Source organism: Vombatus ursinus, unplaced genomic scaffold, assembly GCF_900497805.2.
Source record: "Vombatus ursinus unplaced genomic scaffold, bare-nosed wombat genome assembly UNPS02009918.1, whole genome shotgun sequence".
NCBI classification, from domain to species: domain Eukaryota; kingdom Metazoa; phylum Chordata; class Mammalia; order Diprotodontia; family Vombatidae; genus Vombatus; species Vombatus ursinus.
Window position 1 is genome coordinate 3,880,074 of NW_020949696.1, and position 18,090 is coordinate 3,898,163.

At 44.2% G+C, this 18,090-nt stretch overlaps 2 protein-coding genes across 3 annotated transcripts in view; both read left to right on the plus strand.

Annotated features, from left to right (window-relative positions):
* The window catches only part of ADAT3 (adenosine deaminase tRNA specific 3), a 31,455-nt gene extending 29,415 nt beyond the window's left edge, over positions 1–2,040 (plus strand). Inside the window, exon 2 of the mRNA XM_027853136.1 lies at positions 367–2,040. Within this exon, the coding sequence (XP_027708937.1) occupies positions 403–1,506 (1,104 nt within the window). The 5' untranslated portion in view covers positions 367–402 and the 3' untranslated portion in view covers positions 1,507–2,040. The remainder of the gene's footprint in view (positions 1–366) is intronic.
* SCAMP4 (secretory carrier membrane protein 4) overlaps positions 1–18,090 on the plus strand; it is an 88,453-nt gene that overhangs the window by 29,413 nt on the left and 40,950 nt on the right. For both annotated transcript variants that reach the window (XM_027853137.1, XM_027853138.1), the window contains exon 2: positions 8,746–8,802. In XM_027853137.1, the coding sequence (XP_027708938.1) occupies positions 8,796–8,802 (7 nt within the window). In that variant the 5' untranslated portion in view covers positions 8,746–8,795. The remainder of the gene's footprint in view (positions 1–8,745; positions 8,803–18,090) is intronic.

An 18,090-nucleotide genomic window follows, 5' to 3' on the forward strand; every position in this document is an offset into this window, starting at 1 on the left:
TGTGTGTGTGTGTGTGTGTGTGTGTGTGTGTGTGTGTGTGTGTGTGTAGTGCTTAATGATTGCAGAGTACTTTGCCTACATTTCCTCAGTTGAGCTTCCTAGTATCCTAGGGTACTATGGATATTGCCATCCCCATTTTACAGATGAGGAAACAGACTCGGAGAGGTGAATTGACTTGCCCATGGTCCCTTTTACATAATTAGTGTCAGAGGTGGGATTTGAACCCAGGTCTTCCTGATTTCATGTCCAGTACTCTATCTACTTTGCAGCACTGTCTGTCCATGTAACTATGGCTTTACTTAGGCCTACCTGCTGTCTCTCTCCGATTGACAGATGTTGCTCTCCTCCAATCTCTGTCTCCTACAGTCATAGTCTTTGCGGCCTACTATCTTGGTGAAGAAGATGGACCGTGTCCTGTGCCCAGGGGAGCATGGTGAAGAGAATGGTTCGGTAATGGAACACAAAACAATTTCTTGGCAAATCTTCCCAGTACTTTCAGATCAACACTCTCAAGGAGTTGAATTAGTCTTGGCCTATGCAGTACCTATCCTAGACAAGAAAAAGACTTCTCGCTTGGTGAAGGAGATTTCAGCTGTGTACCCACTAGAGGGCCAACAGCATCTCAAAAGGGTCCGAGCATGCACAGATAAGGCCAGTCCTCACCCATTGGAAATGTTGATTTGTTTAGCAAAACCTGGGAAAGAGAAGGCAGAAGGCTTGCATACACTTTCAGAACTCCTGCCCAATAAACAAGTAGACTGCTGTGGCCTAGGGGAACCATTCCTTGTTCATGTACCTGCCCATCCCCCTTTGACCAGGATGCAGTTTGAGGAAGCCAAATTCCATTGGCCGACAGCCTTTCATGAAGACAAATATGTCACTAGTGCCCTCACGGGGCACCTCTTTTCAGAAGAAGAAAAGGTGAAGATGCAGACTTACATGAAACAAGCCATCTGGGCAGCCCAGCAAGGATCAGAAAAGGGGATGAAGGCTATCGGAGCTGTAGTTGTTGATCCAGCCACAGAAACCGTTCTTGCTGTAGGCCACGATTGTAGAAGCACCTCAAATCCATTGTTACATGCCACAATGGTTTGCATAGACCTTATTGCCCAAGGACAGGGGAGGGGCACGTATAATTTTAAGTCTTATCCTGCTTGTACTGTCTCACCATTGGGGAACAGAGACCCATCAGCCTCAAAAGCTATCCGAGCTGGAACAGTACGAAAATTCGAGTCCAGAGATGATGGGTTGCCCTATATCTGTACTGGCTATGAGCTTTATATCACAAGTGAGCCATGTGTAATGTGTGCCATGGCTCTGGTACATTCCCGGATTCAAAGGGTCTTCTATGGGATAGCATCACCTGATGGGGCCCTGGGCACCAAATATAAGATTCACACCAGACAGGACCTCAATCATCGTTTTGAGGTGTTCAGAGGCATCTTGGAGGACCAGTGTTGTTCCTTAGTCAAAGATAGCCAGGAAGACAGCCAGTCTTCCAAATAGCATTCATTTTTTTTCTTTGCTAGTTCCTTCTCTTTTCGTCATAATACAGCCTATTACTATCCCCATCTCTCCCAGATAGCCAAGAGATTTTCCATTTCTCTTCACCAGTGCTAGCTATCCTTAGGTGGTCCCACATAGGCGCTTCTCTTGCCCCCCCTTTTTTTATGATCTAGCTGTTTGTCACTAAAGACAAAAATTTGGTAAAGATTCAGAATATCACTTCTCATGTTACATTTATGAATTTGTTAGACTACTTACTGAGTAATTTCACCTGGAAAATGATTTGTTGCATGCCCTTCTTGTGATCATGCAAATTGAGTCTATGGCTGTCTGGATGGAGCTTCTACTGCATAGCATTTCAAAGTGGGAGCCCTTGTTTGGTATGTGACTGGGATGGAGGGTCTCTAGCAGCATGATGAAGTGGAAGAACCATTACTTTGTTTTTAAATCTCAGAAATTCTGGATGTGACTTTTTATGATAACTTTGATTATCTTTTTTATTAAATTATGGAAAACAAACCTTGAAATATCAAAATAAAAATAAGAGAAATGAATTTGGATCATTTCTAAGACATTTAATTTTCTCATCTGTAAAATAGAGATAAAAGTATTTGCACTACCTACCTCACAGGGTTGTTGTGGGGAAAACACTTTGCAAACCTTCAAGTGCCCTGAAGATGTGAGTTGTTATCATTATTAGCATTGAGGCCTAGGTACCACACAACCATACCTGTATTAATTGTACTTCCTAAGTGTCTGTGATGAGCTGAGAATCTTCAGTACCGATTCTGGCTTTGCTGTTAGATTCAGCACTTCCACAAAGCAGTGAGTTAGGCTGAGCAGCCATTGGGGATCCTTTGTGGAGCATGGCTTGGGAAGATGCTTCGCCAGCAGCATGCTGAGGTGTGAGAACCGTTACTTTGCCTCTTAAATCCCTGGCTGTGACTCCCACAATGGAGGAGGTGACTGCTTTTCTTGAGGCCTCAGTTTTCTCATCTATGAAGATGAAAGGGTTGAACTAGTTGTAAGATCCCTTTAGCTTTAAATCATGCTGGTTACCAGTATTGCAAACACTGGATGATTTGGGGACTAGATTGCACACGTGTAGAAAGAAGAAGATTGTTGCGGAACCCAAAAGTTTAACAGATAAAGGTTGAATTCGGTTCACCAAACTTTTTTTAATTAAAAAAAAAACAAGTTTTTATTGATATTGTTTGTTTTTATATCACTTCTACTTCCCACTTATCCTTCCCAAAGCCCTCTCCCAGAGAGCTCTTTCTTATAATAAAGGAGAAAAAGAGAAATAAAGGAGAAAAAATTGTTAAACTAACCACCATAGCAAAAAAAAAAATCCAACATATTCAGTGTTTCATACCCATGGTCCGTCAAGTGTGTAATGAAGTGGTGAAGAAACTATCTTTCCCTCATTAGAATGTAAGCTCTTTGAGGGCAGAGACTATCTTGCTTGTCTTTGTATCCTCAGACCTTGGCACAAAGTGCTTAACAATACTTTGATCTCTCTTCTGACCTTTCTTTGTTTGCAGCTAAGCTTGGGCTTTATAATTTTGTGACATTGATTTTCATTTATTTGGTTGTTACTGTTGTGTATATTTTTCTTGGTTCTGCTTACTTTACTTTGAATCAGTTCATATGTCCTTCCATGCTTTTCTGTGTTCATTATTCGTTGTTTCTCACAATACTATAAAATTCCATTATATTCATATACTGCATTTTGTTTAGCCATTCACCAGTAGGTGGGTGTCTACTTTGTTTCTAATTCTTTGCTCCCACAAAAAAAAAAATGCTGCTATAAATATTCTGGTGTATATGGAGCCTTTTTTTTTTTTTTTTTGGTCATTGACATCCTTAGGCCACATGCCTAGCAGTGGAGTCTCTGGGTCAAAGAAGGGCATGAACATTCTGAATAATTCCAAATTTGCTTTCCAGAATGATTGTACCAATTTACAGCTCCACTAATTATGCATTAGTGCACCCGTTTTCTATAGCACTTTCAACACTGACAGGTCCCATCACCAAACATTTATTACTGAGGTGATATGTCATACGGGGTGGTATATCATATGTGTTGATTGGTAGATGCTAAGTAAGTACAAAAACGTTTTTCTTTATTAAGAGTTGGAAGGGATCAGGAAAGGATTTTTGTAAGTGATGGCCCATGAGCTGAGCCTTGAAGGAAGTAAAGGATTCTGAGAGGTGTGGGTTGGGAAAGAACACATTTCAGGCATGGAAGAAAGGACGTACAAAGACATGGAGGTAGGAAGTAGATTATCTCGTTGGAGGAACAGAGATAGGCCAGTAGTAGGTGGTTGAATTGTATTTACATCCAGTTTAAAATGCAGTGAGACAAGGGTGTGTGTGTGTGTGTGTGTGTGCGCGCGTGCGCGCAGCTTCTAAGCACCCCCTGGTAAGAAGAGGCAGCTGGGTGGACAGAACATTGGATACGGAGTTCAAATGTAGCCTCAGATATGTATTAGGTGTGTGACCCTAGACTCTGTCTGTCTTAGTTTCAGCATCTATAAATTGGGAATAATAGTCTTTACCTCCCACAGTTGTGATCATAAAGTGAGATATTTCTAACGAGTTTTACAAACCTTAAAACTCTCCATAAATGTTTGTTATTATTGTTAGCTATTATTATTGCTAACTAGGTGCTATATTTACTTTTTTTCTGCCTGCTGAAGTACACGTGCTGTTAGCACCCTCTAAACTTTGGCACTTGGAGACAAAGTTCTAGTTGCATATCCTGGTTACAGTTCTTGTCTTTTTTGTTTGTTTGTATCTTCCATTGGACCTTTCACAATGCCTGGTTTGTAGGAGTTATTCAATAAATATTTGTCAATTTATTGTTGATGACCAAAAAATAAGAAAGTCTTGATTAATGAGTATGCATGAGAAAATTAGGTTTCTAATTCTGATTTTAAATAGTAAGTTATAACTTTAAGATAAACAAGAAAAACTAAATGAGGATTATCTATGTGTTATAAGGTACTTGATTTTGTCTAACTTTGATGTTGTCTAAGACAACAAACTTGAAGTCATCGTCTTCTCCTGAAGAATTTGGTTGTCATTCTGACCACTCTGTTTCTTTTGGTAGCATCTTGTAAGGTTTCAGTTTTCTCATCTGTAAAATGGAGGTGAAAAACGTATGACTAACTTCCTCAAAAGATCATTGTAGGAAAGCACTCTGATATGGTAAAGGGATATGGAAGTGGGAGATTTGCTTATTATTATGTACAGTAACATACAGGTAGTTTTGTGGGTATGAATGGACTGTTCCAGAACAAGCCACATTTAAAGAAATGGAAGCATTCCCTGCTTATTTCTTTTTTTAAACTATCTTTCCTTGTGCACGACCCTCTATTTGTCAGCTCCTGGTGTTTCCTCTGGCTGTCTTCCATGCCTGGAATGCTCTCCCTCCTCACCTTCCTGATTTCCTTCAACTCCTGCTAAGTCCCCTCCTTCTACAAGAAGCCTTTCCTCATCCCCCCAGTTCTAGCACCTTCCCTGTGAGACTACTGGTCTAAATCTTGTTTGCACATAGTTGTTTGTATGTTGTCTCCCCTGTTAGACTGGAAGCTCCTTGAAGGCAGGAACAGACTTTTGCCTTGTTTTGTATCCCCAGCTTTTAGCACAGTGCCTGGCACATGGTAAGCACTATATAAATGTTAACTGTCATTATTATTATCATCATTATTACTGTTGTTGCTATTTTCTTCACCAGTGGTCCATTCTGTCAGTAAATCCATTCAGTGAGTGTTGTACATGATGAAATCCTGTTACCAGTTAAATTGATTGTATGACAATAGTGGATCCAGGATCTCAACAGGATGAGTACTTTGTGTGACTCTTGGCTGTGCGTTTCCAGAAATCTTAGCTTCAAGATCCACGCAGTGCCCCAGAGCCCTTCCCTCCCTGGCTCTCACATTTCCTGGCGACCAGCACAGCTCTGAGGCAGCCCCTTCTGTAGCCCTGGTGTCAGTTCAGGACTGGCCTTCGTCCTTTTCAGGTCATATATGTCTTTTCTTGCTCAAGCTATCATTTGTGATATACTGTGGCCAGTATACACTTTGTTGTTGTGCAGTTGTGTCTTAACTCTTCCTGACCTGTTAGAGGTTTTCTTGGCAAAGATACTGGTATGGTTTGCCATTTCCCTCTCCAGCTCATTTTACAGATGAGGAAACTGAGGCAAACAGGGTGAAGTGACTTGTCCAGGGTCGCACAGCTAGTAAGCGTCTGAGGCCAGATTTGAACTCAAGAGGATGAGTCTTCCTGACTCCAAGCCTAACACTCTATCCACTGCACCACCTAGCTGCCCCTTGCTCTTGGGATAATTTGTTTTGAATTCTGAGATCACAGTGATCCATGATGCACCGTCATGTAGCATCCCTGGGAGAAATGCCATGTATTTAACACCAGTATTTGCAACAGTGAACAGCATAGACTCATTGAAAACCCTGTGCCCAGCCTGGCCTGAGCTCTTCCTTCCAGGGCTCAGTTCATTGTCTACCTGTAGCTGTGAATAGAAATAGGGTCATTAAACTGTACATAAGGATCTTTGTAGGCTGCATGTGACTTAGAAAACCACATATTAACATCATCTGTCTTATATCGTATTTTTATTTATTTGGTTGAATATTTCCCAATTTTTAATCTGGTTCAGAAATGTCGAGGGGCACCCCAGTCTTTGGTACCTGTCTAAGATAGAGGTACAAGGATACCTGTCCAACTGCATGTCATAATAATTGTGTCAGAAAGGCAGGGCTTAACCTTTTAAATTGAATTCCATACTTAAAGAAAACTGTATTTGAGCTATTGAGGATTTTCTCAATCCTCATTCTCCTTGACCTGTCTGCAGACTTAGACATTGTTGATCACTCTCTCCTCCTTGATACTTTCTTGTCTCTAGGCTTTTGGAACACACCTCTCTCCTGGTTCTCCTCCTATCTCTCTGACCACCCCTTCTCTGTCTCCTTTGCTGGATCTTCATCCAGGACATGCCCTCTAACTGTGGGTGTTACTCAGGGCTCTGTCCTGGGCCCTTTCTTCTCCCTCCACACTACTTCACTTAGTGATCCTATCAGCTCTTTGTGCTGATGATTCTCACATCTGCCTAATCCTGCCCCACCCTCTCTGCTGACTTCTCTCAGATCTCCAACTGCCTTTCAAACTTCTCAAACTGAATATCCATTTTCAACTCATTATCTTTCCCCCTAAACAACCTCCACCTCTTACTTCCTTATTACTGGAGAGGGCAGCACCATCCCAGCCCCTCAGGATCCAGCCTAGGAGTCATCCTGGACTCCTCACTATCTCTTACCCCCATATCCAAGCTGTGTCCAAGGTCCGTCGATCTCACCTTTGCAGCACCTCTCAAATACACCCCCTTCTGTCCTCTGACTCTGTCACCCCTGGACACACACCCACGCACACACACACCCCCCTCATTGCACTCCAGTGGCTCCTTGTTGCCTCCAGGAACAAATACAAGATGCTCTGCCTGTCATTCAAAGCCCTTCATAGCTTAGCCCCCTCCTGCCTTTCCAGTCTCCTTATACCTTATTCCCCAAGGTATACTCTTGTATCCAGTGACACTGGTCTCCTGGCTTTCTCATGAACAAAACGCTCCATCTCTTGGCCCCAGGCATTTTCTCTGATTGTTCTCATGCCTGGACTGCTCTCCCTCCTCTACCTACTGACCTCCCTGGCTTCCTATATGTCCCAACTAAAATCCCATCTTTTACAGGAAGCCTTTCCCAACTCTTAATTCTAGTGCCTTCTCTCTGTATTTATTTCCAATATATCCTGTATAATGCTTGATTTGTATGTATTTGTTTGCATGTTGTCTTCCTCAGTAGATTGTAAGCTCCTTGAGGTCAGGAGCTGTCTTCTGTCTCTTTTTGTATCTCCACTGCTTAACACAGTGCCTGGCATACAGTAGGTGCTTAATAAATGTTTATTGATTGAGCTTTGTAGCTAATGCAGTTGTGTACCACTTAGGGAGTACCCATTCTTTGCAGGGCTTCCCTCAGTGAAAAGAGTAGTTGGGGTGAAATGTATATGTGGGAAGAAATGGTTAATAGTATAAGACAGTAGCAAATTCCTGAGTGTCAGAGGATTGTAGCAAACAGTCGTTGCTCAGGCTGTCCTGGGAGGAAGAGAGCTATGGGGTGGGGAGGCGAGGTGGGCTTCCTGGAGGATAGGAGGTTTGATCGGGGCCAGAGCAAGGGGGAAGCCGGCCATTGGGACAAGGGAATGGTGGAGACGAGGAAGGACGAGGCGTAACTAGGGCATCCTGGGTTGGCTTGGGTGTGATCTTTTTTCCATCCGTTGGGGTATCCTGCATCCCCCAAAGAGTTCATTCAGAAGGCAGTTGCTAAGTGTTTTCTGAGTGCCAGGCATTGTGTGAAGTGCTAGAATGGGTGGAATAGGTCCATGGGTGTCCAGTATGGACCAGAGGCAATGTGGGACAATCAATGGCAGGAGCAGTTCAAATCCTGCACCTGCCACGTCTACCTGGTGGGGTTTGGGCTGTCAAACCACTTCTCTTGGGCTTGCTCTCCTCATCTGTAAGACAGCGTGGGGAAGCGTTGGGCTTGCTGGTGTCGGGTCCTTTCCAGCTTTAAATCCACCATCTTTTGGTCTTGTGACAGCAGCTTTTTGTGTGAGGGAACCGTCAGGGTTGGTGGATGTTGATGCCCCGATGGAGAGTGAGAATTGCTGCCATCCGGTCATATGGTAAGCAGTCCTGAAGGAGTTAGAAACAAAAGGAGAATTGTCAACCGACAGAGGATTTGATGTCTCCTGTTAGTTTGATTGAGGTTTTCACTTGGATGCACACAGGGAGGTGTTTGTCTGAGAAGCAAATTGTGCATTTGGGGCAGCTAGGGGGCACCATAGGGTACAGAGCCCTGGACTAGCAAGAAATCCAGCCTCATACACTTCCCAGCTTTGTGACCCCTGTCAAGGAGGTCACCTCTATTTGCCCCAGTTTCTTCATCTGTAAAATGGGGATAATAATAGCACCTCCTAGGTGCCGGTGTTGATGTAGGAGGTGTTGGTGTCTACACAAGCTGAAGCATCTTCCCTGAATGTAGACATGAGGCCTACACTGTGTGGTTGTATGAAGACCACCCCTCCACACACACACATAGAGCATCTGGACACTTGGGCAGCTGGCGGCGTGGTGTGACTTGTGATTTTTGTCCCCTTCTCTCCTAGGGTTGCCATCCGTATCAGCTAGCTGACTTGTGGGAGCATCTGTAAGAGCAATGACAGGTAAGAAACAGTGTCACATACAGCACAGTGCCATGGTTGGTTATTAACTTTTTGCTGCACATGACTTCCTTAACTCTGCAGATGCCCTAAGGAGAAGGTGGCTGGATTGAGTCTGATTTGTTTGACTTGAAATACCTTGTCTGGGCATTTATAAAGGTGGAAACGCTCAGTGTCCGCATTGAATAGCCTTGAGAAACTCACAGTTCTGTTAGCTCAGTTGGTGATTCATGCACTGATTCAGCGAAGCTTTGGGGAGGCCTGACTGTGTGCTTGGCCCCTGCTCTAAGCTCTCAGAGGCAGCAGTAGATTTGGAAACATTTTGTAAGCGCCCACCGTGTGCAAGGGATACTAAAGAGTCCTGTCCTCCACAAGCATAGATTCTTAGATGTGGGGCATGTCCACAGACTGGTACTATGTGCAGTAGCATTTGGTGGGGAAAAGGCAGAGCCAGATGAGTGCTCTGGGAAAGAAACAAGGCAAAAACCACCTTCACTTGAGGGAAATTTGGACTTAGAGCTGGAAAGGACCTTAGACTCCGACTCCTCATTTTACAGATGGGGAAACTGAGGACTTGGGGGAGGGGGAGGGCTGGGATTGCTGCCCCGAGTCTCCCCGGCCTCTGAAGGCACCGGCCAGTGGCACAGGGAGGTTCAGCCCATTCCTCTAGCAGAAGAGACAGAATTTCCAGAGAAATCTTATCCGGGCATCTGCTGCTGCCGTCCCGGACTCTTCCTTCCTGAGGGATAATCTGTGCTGGGAACTCTGGTTCCTGCCTTGCAGCTTCCTCCTTGGGTCCTGACCATTTCGGGCCTGATCCACCACTTTGATCTCCCCTGTTGCTGTTCCATCCTCCTTCCTCCCTGGTGACCAAGGCCTCTGTGTGATTGCTTCCTATGTCTTGAAGATTCAGCTTTGATCTACATATTACTCCCTATTTACACTTTAAAATTTTTTTTTTTCTCAATTACATGTAGAGTAAAATTTTTAAGATTTGTTTTTTAAAATTTTGAGTTCCAAATTCTCTCTCCCTCCCTCCCTTTCCTCCCACCTCCTTGAGAAGGCAAGCAGTTTGATATAGATTTTATATATATATATATATATATATATGTATATGCAGTCATGCAAAATATTTCCATATTAACCATGTTGCAAAAGAAAATGTAGACCAAAAATAATAAATTAAGTTAAAAAAGCATACTTTGGAGCAGCTAGGTGGCGCAGTGGATAGAGCACCGGCCCTGGATTCAGGAGGACCTGAGTTCAAATCCGGCCTCAGACACATAACACTTTCTAGCTGTGTGACCCTGGGCAAGTCACTTAACCCCCACTGCCCAACCAAAAAAATCCAAAAAAACCATGCTTCGATCTCCATTTAGACTCCATCAGTTTTTTCTTTGGAGTTGGCTAGCATTTTTCATCCTAAGTCCTTCAAAGTGGTCTTGGATCATTGGATTGCTGAGAATAGCCCTATTTACTCTTAGCACTTTTCTATCTATGGGCCTTGGTTTCCTCACCTATAAAATGGAAATACTATTTAATGAACAAGTGATAAGTGCAGGCTATACTCACTGAGGAGGCAGAGAAAGGCCAGAGTGGTCCTTGGCCGTCCTCCTTCCTAGGCCACGTTGCCCTTATAGCGCTCCAGAAGTGAGCCTTGTTACTTTGGTGCTGGTGGCCAGCTGGGCTTTGCCTGATCCTGACTGGTCATCCCGCATTGCTCTTTCAGTTGCCCTATCATGCACACCCTTGCTCCCCGCAGTGAATGCTGGGACTGAAGCACCCCCTGCAGCTCCAGTCCTGGCCCCTCCTTCCAGAGGCCTGCCACACTGTACACAGTCAGTGTTTTGTATTTCCATGTCCAGCAGCACTTTGAGGGGGAGGAAGCTAAAAGCAAAAGTGGAGTATTGGCTTTGGGGTGTGTCATCGGTTAAAATGACCATGTCATTTTCCTCTGCTAGCCTTTGCCCCCCACCCTTAGAAGGCCCCGGCCAGGGTTTCATGGTAGTTGATGGGTGAGCCTGGGTTCCCGTAGGCCAGGACAGCCAAGCACAGACACCATCAGGTACTGCCAGTTGAGAGGGGCTCTGTCATCCTTGCTGGTTCCAGACATACTCACTGCTAGCTTGGTCGCAGTCTCAGACAATGGCTCCCCCTCAGTCCAATGGTTCTTTCTGTCCCCTGCACATGCCCCACGAGAGCCTGAGGTGTGAGAGTGCCCGCTTCACACTCTGGTGCAGCTTCTAGCAGAGGGCGCATTCCTGGGATCCTCGTTTAGCTGTCATGAGAGGCAGATGATACTTCAGGACCTTTCTCTACCTTCAGAAGAGACATAGAGTAAGAACAATAGCTAGCATTTATATAACACTTTAGGTTTGCAAAGCCCTTGACAGATATTATCTCATTGGATTCTCCAATAACCCTGGGAGGGAGGTGCTATTATTATCCCCATTTTACAGATGAAGAAACTGGGGCAAATAGAGGTGACCTCCTTGACAGGGGTCACAAAGCTGGGAAGTATCTGAGGCTGGATTTCTTGCTAGTCCAGTGCTCTGTACCCTATGGTGCCCCCTAGCTGCCCCAAAGCCTATAGCACCTGGTATTCTCAGCCATTCCGTCTGAGTACAGACTCAGCTTCTGAAATCAGACTAGATCAGGCACATTCAGGACCATATGACCAGTGGTCCCCTCCCAGAAACCACATGTAACCGTATAAGGCCGACACTGGGGACAAGCAGCTACCTAAGGTACAACATGGGACATTTTTAATGGGACACTGCAAACGTCTGACCACAGTCCCCAGGGGATCAGGCCAAGGTCCTTCTTTTGGAGACCACTGTGGTGCATTAGGCAATTGACTGACTCAGAGTGGTACAATATTTGCCATTCTGCACTGGTAAAGGCAGTTTCCTTGCCAGATGTTCCCTATGATGATGAAATCACAGGTCCAGACCAAAAAAAGAGAAAGTTTCCAGAAGCTGGAATTGGACTGTGAATAGTTTGTATACTCAGAAATATGACTCAACATTAGTTGTGTCTCATTCTTTATTAAAAATATATTACTCGGGAGGAGGGGGCAGCTAGGTGGCACAATGGATAGAGCACCGGCCCTGGATTCAGGATCCAGCCTCAGACACATAACACTTACTAGCTATGTGACCCTGGGCAAGTCACTTAACCGCCATTGCCCAACCAAAAATATATATATTACTCGGGCAGCTAGGTGGCATGGTGGATAGAGCACCAGCCCTGAAGTCAGGAGTACCTAAGTTCAAATCCGGATATATATATATATATATACACATATATGTGCGTGTGTGTGTGTGATCAAAATTTTTTACGATGGGGGCACCATTAAAAATGTTATATGATCGGAATCTTAAAGTTGGAGTGAATCTAGGTGTTAGGTCAATTTTTGCTTGTAGCATGAATCTCTGCACAACCTCACAAGTATTTATCCAGCCTCTGCTTGAAAGACATCAGTAACAGGGAGCTCATAGCCTCACAAAGGAGACTTTCGCATTGTTAGACACCTAATTATTAAAAAAAAATCTTGATTATATTAAACATCAGTTGGCCTTTCTGTTCCTTCTTCCTCGTTATCCTCTGGAGCCTCAGAGAACAAGTTTTATCTCTTTACCCCATGATAGTACTTCCCTCTTCAAAAATATCTCCTAAGTCTTCTCTTCTCCCATGAAATGCATGTTCTGGGGCGACTATCCCCGCTGTCCCTCACACTGAGGAGTAGGTCCCCGGAGCATGGCTCTTAGGTTTCCCCTTAAGATTCTGAGATTAGCCCTGAGGGGTCAGGAAGGGGTTGCCTTTCTGATGCTATGGTTTGAGTCCTCACCCCCTTTATGAGTGCTATCAATTAGCCCCTCAGATTTAATTAGCTTTTAGAGAGGACCTGGCATGGTAAGAACAGTTGGTACAAACTGTCTCCCTCCCCATAAGTCTGTGACACCCTCAAAGAGCACATGGAGGAAAGGGATCTCTCCCAGCCTCTGGAAGGAGTCCTCAAGATGCTCACTTAGCTGGGGTGGAGCCTTTCTGTGGGGCTCCTTTTAGGGTTCTGAAGACCTTCCACATGGGGACCTGTCTGCTCTTCGCTTCTCGTGCAGATGCTGCTGCCAGCCACTGCTTCTCTGAGTGCGTTGCCAGCCCTCAGTTGGAAAGCTGAGAGCTCCAGACCCTTTGAGTCCCAGAGTCTTCTGACCACAGAGACGAGGACTTGGGGGAGTGGGAAGTGTGTCAATCACTCTCCAAGCTTTAAAGTGCTACATAAAGTGTTAGCTTTTGTTAGTAGTAGTAGTGGTTCTCTGTTAAATTACCAAACGTAACATGAAGGCTAAAAGTGTTATTAAAAAAAAACCTGCATATTTTATATAAGATCAACTATAAGATAAGTATCTTATCGTCATATATATATTATATAATATATATTATATATTATATATGTAGTATGTATATATATACACACACATATATACATACACACACATACATATGTATCCCTGTTTTCTTTAATTGTTCAGTGGTTTAAAAATCTTCTCATCATCCTACTCTTCTTTCAAGGTATTTTAAATGCTAACGTCCTTACTGAAATATGTGAAATTAACACAATACAACAGATGTCGTCTAAGGCAGCTTATGGGGGAACTGTCACCTCCTTTCTGGGCATTAGAGTTCTATTAACTTAGTATTAATTGGTTTCTTAGCATACATTTGATCAGTAGGCGTTTATTAAGCACCTACTATGTGCCAAGTTGAGTCCCTACCTTTAAGGAGCTTAAACACTATGAGGGAAACTGCATTTATGTAGAAAATTAAATAGAAAATACATACAAAGACATTTTAGGAGAGACGGCATTAGCTGCTTGGGAATCAAGAAAAGCCTCCTATATGGAGTTAGTCCTTAAGCTGAGCTGTGGAAAGAGCAAGGGGCTAGGAAAGTGGAAATAGTGCATTCCAGGCAAGGGGGGTGGCCTGTGCAAAGGCCTGAGGACCAGAGGGGAAATCTCACAGAAGAGGAGGGAACATCCAGGGATTCTCAGAGATTGAGGTGAGAAGGGAATGCATTCTAGACATGGGAATACTTGCTTTTTGAGGTAAGAGATAACCTCCACGAGGACTTGACTGTGCCAAGGCACTTTGTGAAGAGCTCTGGGCGCACAAAGAGGGAGATGACATAGGTCCTGTTCTCAGGGAGCTCCCCGTCTTCCTTAGGGGTGGGGGTGGGAAGGGCATGTACACAAATAACTAACAAGAGGGAGAATGTCGTCATTGGAAAAGAACAGAGCTAAACTAAGAGCCATGAAGGTTGTAGGAGAGATCAGTCACTTTCACCTGGGGTTGAGGGCAAAGAGGAGAAAGTCTTTAACAGCAGGCCGAAATTTGGGTGAGCGTGGTCTATATCTGCATTTAATTGGACGTTGACTCTTTATCTGGAATTGAAACTAGCTTGAGATCAGGAGCAGCCAGGTGGTACAGTGGGTAGATGTTGGCTCTGGAGTCAGGAAGACCAGAGTTTAGATCTTGTTCCTGTCACTTAGTATGACTCTGGGTGAGAATCAAATGATGTAAAGTGTGTCAATAGCTTTCCAAGCTTTAAAGTGCTATATAAAGTGTTAGCTCTTATTATTAGTAGTAGTAGTTCTCTGTTAAATTACCAAACATAAGCATGAAGGCTAAAAGTGCTATTTAACAAAACCTACATATTTTATATAAGATACTAAGTTGGAAATTTGTCTCTACATACTTCTCACTGTTTGGAGGTTTTCCCAGAATGTGTTTTGTCTTTTTGTTGTTTTCAGTTGTCAGTCCAAAAACAAGATGTTTATTAAACACCTACTGTGTGTCAGGCACTTTGCTAAGCACTGGGGATGCAAAGAAAGGACAAAAAACAGACTAGTCCTTGCTCTCAAAGGTAGTCACATCCTAATGGAGAAGATCACATTGAAACAACTGTGGACAAGCTAGATTCATGCAGGGTGAGCTGGAGATAATCTCAGAGGAAAGGCACTGAAATTAAGGAGGACTGAGAAAGGCTTCTTATAGAAGGCAAGACATCAGCTGAGACACGAAGGGAGCCAGGGAAGCCAGAAGGCGGAGATGCAGGGAGGGGGGAGTGTGCCAGGGATGTAGCTCAGCCAGGGAAGATGTCTAGAGTCAGGAAATGGAGGATATTCTGGGAGGAACAGCCAGGAGGCAGCAACACTGGATCACAGAGGTTGTCAGAAGACTGAAAAGGTAGGAAGGAACCCCGTAATGGAGGGCTTTAAAAGCCAAACAGAGGATTTTGTATTTGATCCTGGGGATAACAGGAGCCACTGGAATTGATTGACTAGAGAGTGACATGGTCAGATTTTGACTTTAGGAAGATCAATTTGACAACTATGTAGAGAGGGCTATCGTGGGGAGAGATTTGAGACAGGGAGAGCGACCAGGAGGCTGTTCCAATAGGCCAGGTGTCAGGTGGATGAGGACCTGCTCCGACTTGTGGCTGTGTGTGTGAAGATAAGAGGACGTACAGGAGAGCTTTTATGATGGCGGAGATGATAAGGCGTGGCAGTAGTCTGGCTGTGTGCGGTGAATAAGATTGAGGAGTTAAGGATGATATCTAAGGTGTAAGCCTGGGTGACTGGCAGGAGGGTGGTGTCCTTGACAGTAACGGGGAGGTTAGGAGAGAGTTGTGAGGGGGAGGTAGATAATAAGTTCTCTTTGGGACATGTTGAGTCAAGATGTCTACAAGACATCCAGTTTGAAACACCTGAAAAGTAGGGGTAGAGCCAAGATGGCAGAGTAAAGGCAGGAACTTACTTGAGCTTTCTCAAATTCCCCTCCAAACAACTTTAAAATTATGCCTTAAAATGAATTCTGGAGTGGCAGGACCAACAAAAGGTTATTAGAGTGAAATAATTTTCCAGCCCAAGACAAGTTAGAAGGTCAGCAGGAAAAATCTGTCTCACTGGAATGCAAGTGGAACACAGTCCAGCACAGTGCAGGCCACGCTGCAGCAAGTCAGCCGTAACTCTGGGGAGCAACCCAATCAACAGCAGCAGTAGCTTCTGGAACTATCCCCGCACAGATGGTAAGGGGGTTGGACAGCTGGTCAGAAGGAGATTACAGGGTACCCTTTGCTGGTACTAGGCATGGGACTCTGTTCCATCGTTTCTAAGCAGGCCCAGGGCAAGGAGGAGTGCTAGTACACTAGAGTGCACATGGGTAGAGCCCTAGTCACAGTTCCAGGGCCAAAAAGAGTGCTAATGGTTGCTCACAGACCAGAGTACAGGCCAGGAGAATAATGACCATACCTTTCCTTAGGTCATACTGCCTTGGAAGAACTGAAAACTTACAGAACTCCCCCCTAAAAAACAAACAAACAAACAACTAGATCTGAAAACAGCAGCATGAAAAACCTGAAGCTTGGGACAGTTCCCCCTCCACCCCAAGAGCAGAGCCCAATTTTAATATAAAATTAAAAGCGAAGAAATAGGTTGAAAAAATGAACAAACAACAGAAAAAGAACCTGACCATAGAAAGTTACTGTGGTGACAGGGAAGGTCAAAACCCAGACTCAGAAGACAGTGAAATCAAAGCAGCTACGTTCAAAACCTCACAGAAAAAGTATGAATAGGTCTCAGGACCAAAAAAAACTCCTGGAAGAACTCAAAAATGATTTGAAAAACCAAATCAGAGAGGTAGAGGAAAAATTGGAGAAAATAGTTAGAATGATGCAAGAAAGTCATGAAAAAAGAATCAGCAATTTGATAAAGGGGGTATAAAAAACTTACTGAAGAAAATAACATCTTAAAAAACAGAATTGGCCAAATGGAGAAAGAGATGTCTGAAAAGTAGTTGAAAATGCAAGATTGGAGGTAAGGAGAGAATTTAGGGTTGAACAATTAGATCTGAGAGTAATCTGCATAGAGGTAGTCATTGAAACTGTGGGTGCTGATAAGATCATCAAGTGAAATGGTATAGAGGAAAAAGAGAAGATGGCCCTGGACCGAGCCTTGCACACCCCTAGATGAAGATCCAGCAAAGGAGTCAGGATTGATTAGGCAGGTAAGAGGAGAACTGGAAGAGAGAGCAGTGTCATGAAAACCTAGAAAGAAGAGAGTATTTAGGAGGAGGGTGATCAACAGTACCAGAGGCTGAAGAGAGGTATAAAGACTGAGGATAAAGACTGAGAAAAGGCCATTAGATTTGGCTGTTAAAAGGTCATTAGAGAACAGTTTTAGTTGAATGATGAGATCAGAAGCCAGACTTCAGGGAGTTAAGAGGGTGAGAGGAAAAGAAGGGCAAGCATCTAATGTAGATGGCCTTCTCAGGGAGTTTAGCCACAAAAAGGGAAAAGAGATATAGGATGACAGATAGTAGGGGGGTGGTGCCATGGATAGAGTGCCGGGGCTGGAGTCAGGAAGACTCTTTCTGAGTTCAAATGTGGCCTCAGACACTGGCTGGATGACCCTGGGCAAGTCACTTAATCCTGTTTGCCTCAGTTTCCTTATCTGTAAAATGAGCTGGAGAAGGAAATGGCAAACCACTCCAGTATCTTTTGCAGAAAACTAAAAAAAAGGGAGTCCCAAAGAGGCAGACGTGACTGAAAAATGACTGAACAACAACCGCAACAACTAGTAGGGATGGATGGACCAAGTGAGGGTTTTTTTGAGGATGGGGAGTCACGGGCATGTTTGTAGGCAGTAGAGAAGCAGTCAGGAGACAGCCTGAAGTGACTAGGGATGACCATGAGGGCAGTCTTTTAGAGGAGACAGATTGAAATGGGATCACTCGTGTGAGTAGAAGGGTTAGTCTTGGTAAGGAATGAGGCCACTTCATTTTGTGAGACAGGGGTGAAAGAGGAGCTAGTAACAGAAGGCATCTGAGTGGTGAAATATGGAGGAGGGGGGCAGCAGGGGGTCTTGGTGAATGGCTTCCATTTTTTCAGTGAGACAAGATCCTCAGCTGAGAGGGTGGTGGGGATGGGAAATCATGGGAGGCTTGAGGAGGGATGTGTAAAGGCTTGGAAAAGCCACTTTGCTGAGTGGGATAGTGGTCAATCAAGAGGTGTAAAAGAATTGCCTTGCCACATTGAGGGTCTGTTTGAAATTATTTAACATAAATTTGTAGTCATGGTTTCATGTTTTTCTCCATATTTATTAAGGCAGCACATAGTAGGAGTAATCCAAGGCTGAGGCTTGGCAGGGCAAGAGACTCGAGATAAGAGGACAGTGTAGAATTGGACCTGGCCCCGACGACTCACATATTCTCACCCCATCCTTTCTCTAT